Source organism: Condylura cristata, unplaced genomic scaffold (assembly GCF_000260355.1).
Source record: "Condylura cristata isolate star-nosed mole 26May11 unplaced genomic scaffold, ConCri1.0 scaffold00007, whole genome shotgun sequence".
In the NCBI taxonomy this organism is placed as follows: domain Eukaryota; kingdom Metazoa; phylum Chordata; class Mammalia; order Eulipotyphla; family Talpidae; genus Condylura; species Condylura cristata.
The window spans coordinates 26,744,941-26,746,183 of NW_004567108.1; the positions used below are offsets into that span (position 1 = coordinate 26,744,941).

Genomic DNA, 1,243 nt, shown 5'->3' on the forward strand with positions numbered 1-1,243 from the left:
ATCCCGGTCCGCTGGCCCCGCCCACTCCACGGCGAGGCCCCACCTCCTGGGCGGAGGGCTTTTTAGCCCTTGGCAGGCGCCGTACTTGTCCTGGCGGCTGGGCCTGCCTCGCTGCGCGGGCGGGGAGTGCGCATCGCTGTGCGCGGTGGCTGGGTGAGTGGGCGGGCCTGGTTCCTCCCTCGCCATTCGCCCCGCCTCTGCGGTGAGACCCTAGAGTTGGGCGAAGTGTCGCCTTCTGGGTCCACAATCTACTGCAGTGGTTACTGCAGTGATGCTCCCTGGTGCTGTGGCTTACTGAGGCTGCGACCGTTCCTGCGCCGCTGTGCGGACGGAGCAGCCTCAGCTCTTTGCGGACGCTCCAGGCAGCGTGTCAGCTCATCCTTCCTCCTAGTTCGACCCCCGCATCTCCCGCCCCCTCATCGCTCTGCACCTCCTCCCTGGCGGACAGCCCCACTCCGCCGCAGCGTCGCGGGTCTGGACAGCCTGCGGGGAGGCACACACCCTCATATCCACTGCGCCCTGCGCACCGCTGCCCAGCATGTCGGCACTCGAGTGGTACGCCCACAAGTCCCTAGGCGACGGCATCTTCTGGATTCAGGAGCGCTTCTATGAGTCGGGCAATCGCGCCAACATCTGGCTGGTGCGCGGCTCCGAGCAGGATGTGGTGATCGACACGGGCCTGGGGTTGCGCAGTCTCCCGGAATACTTGTACTCCTCCGGCCTCTTGCAGGACCGCGAGGCCAAAGAGGATGCGGCGTGCCGGCCACTGCTAGCTGTGGCCACCCACGTGCACTTTGACCATTCGGGCGGCCTCTACCAGTTCGACCGGGTGGCCGTGCATCACGCCGAGGCCGAGGCGCTGGCTCGCGGGGACAACTTTGAGACCGTGACCTGGCTGTCTGATAGTGAGGTGGTGCGGGCGCCCAGCCCGGGTTGGAGAGCCAGGCAGTTCCGAGTGCAGGCGGTGCAGCCCACCCTCATCCTGCAGGATGGTAATGGACCCTTCTGGGCGCGCGCTCTCTTTTTAAGGGAAGGGGTTGGGGGAAACTGTCCAAAGGGATGCATGTTGGGAACCTGCGTAGCTACAAGGGCTCGTTTTCGCAGAAATGCTATTTATTCCTTCCTGGAGTAAAAACCCACTCGACCAGAGCCAAGGCCATCACAGCCTTCCCTGCTCGAGACCTGCCCTGGGTGGCAAGATGTAGAAGATGTAGCAGTGCCTTTTACTTAGTAAAAGCTGCAC

General features: G+C 64.0%; 1 protein-coding gene across 1 annotated transcript in view; it reads left to right on the forward strand.

The window, feature by feature from the left end:
- Window positions 1-208: 208 nt before the first annotated feature.
- The window catches only part of MBLAC2 (metallo-beta-lactamase domain containing 2), a 13,717-nt gene continuing 12,682 nt past the window's right edge, over window positions 209-1,243 (forward strand). Inside the window, exon 1 of the mRNA XM_004678142.2 lies at window positions 209-992. Coding sequence (XP_004678199.1) covers window positions 539-992 — 454 coding nt within the window. The 5' untranslated portion in view covers window positions 209-538. The remainder of the gene's footprint in view (window positions 993-1,243) is intronic.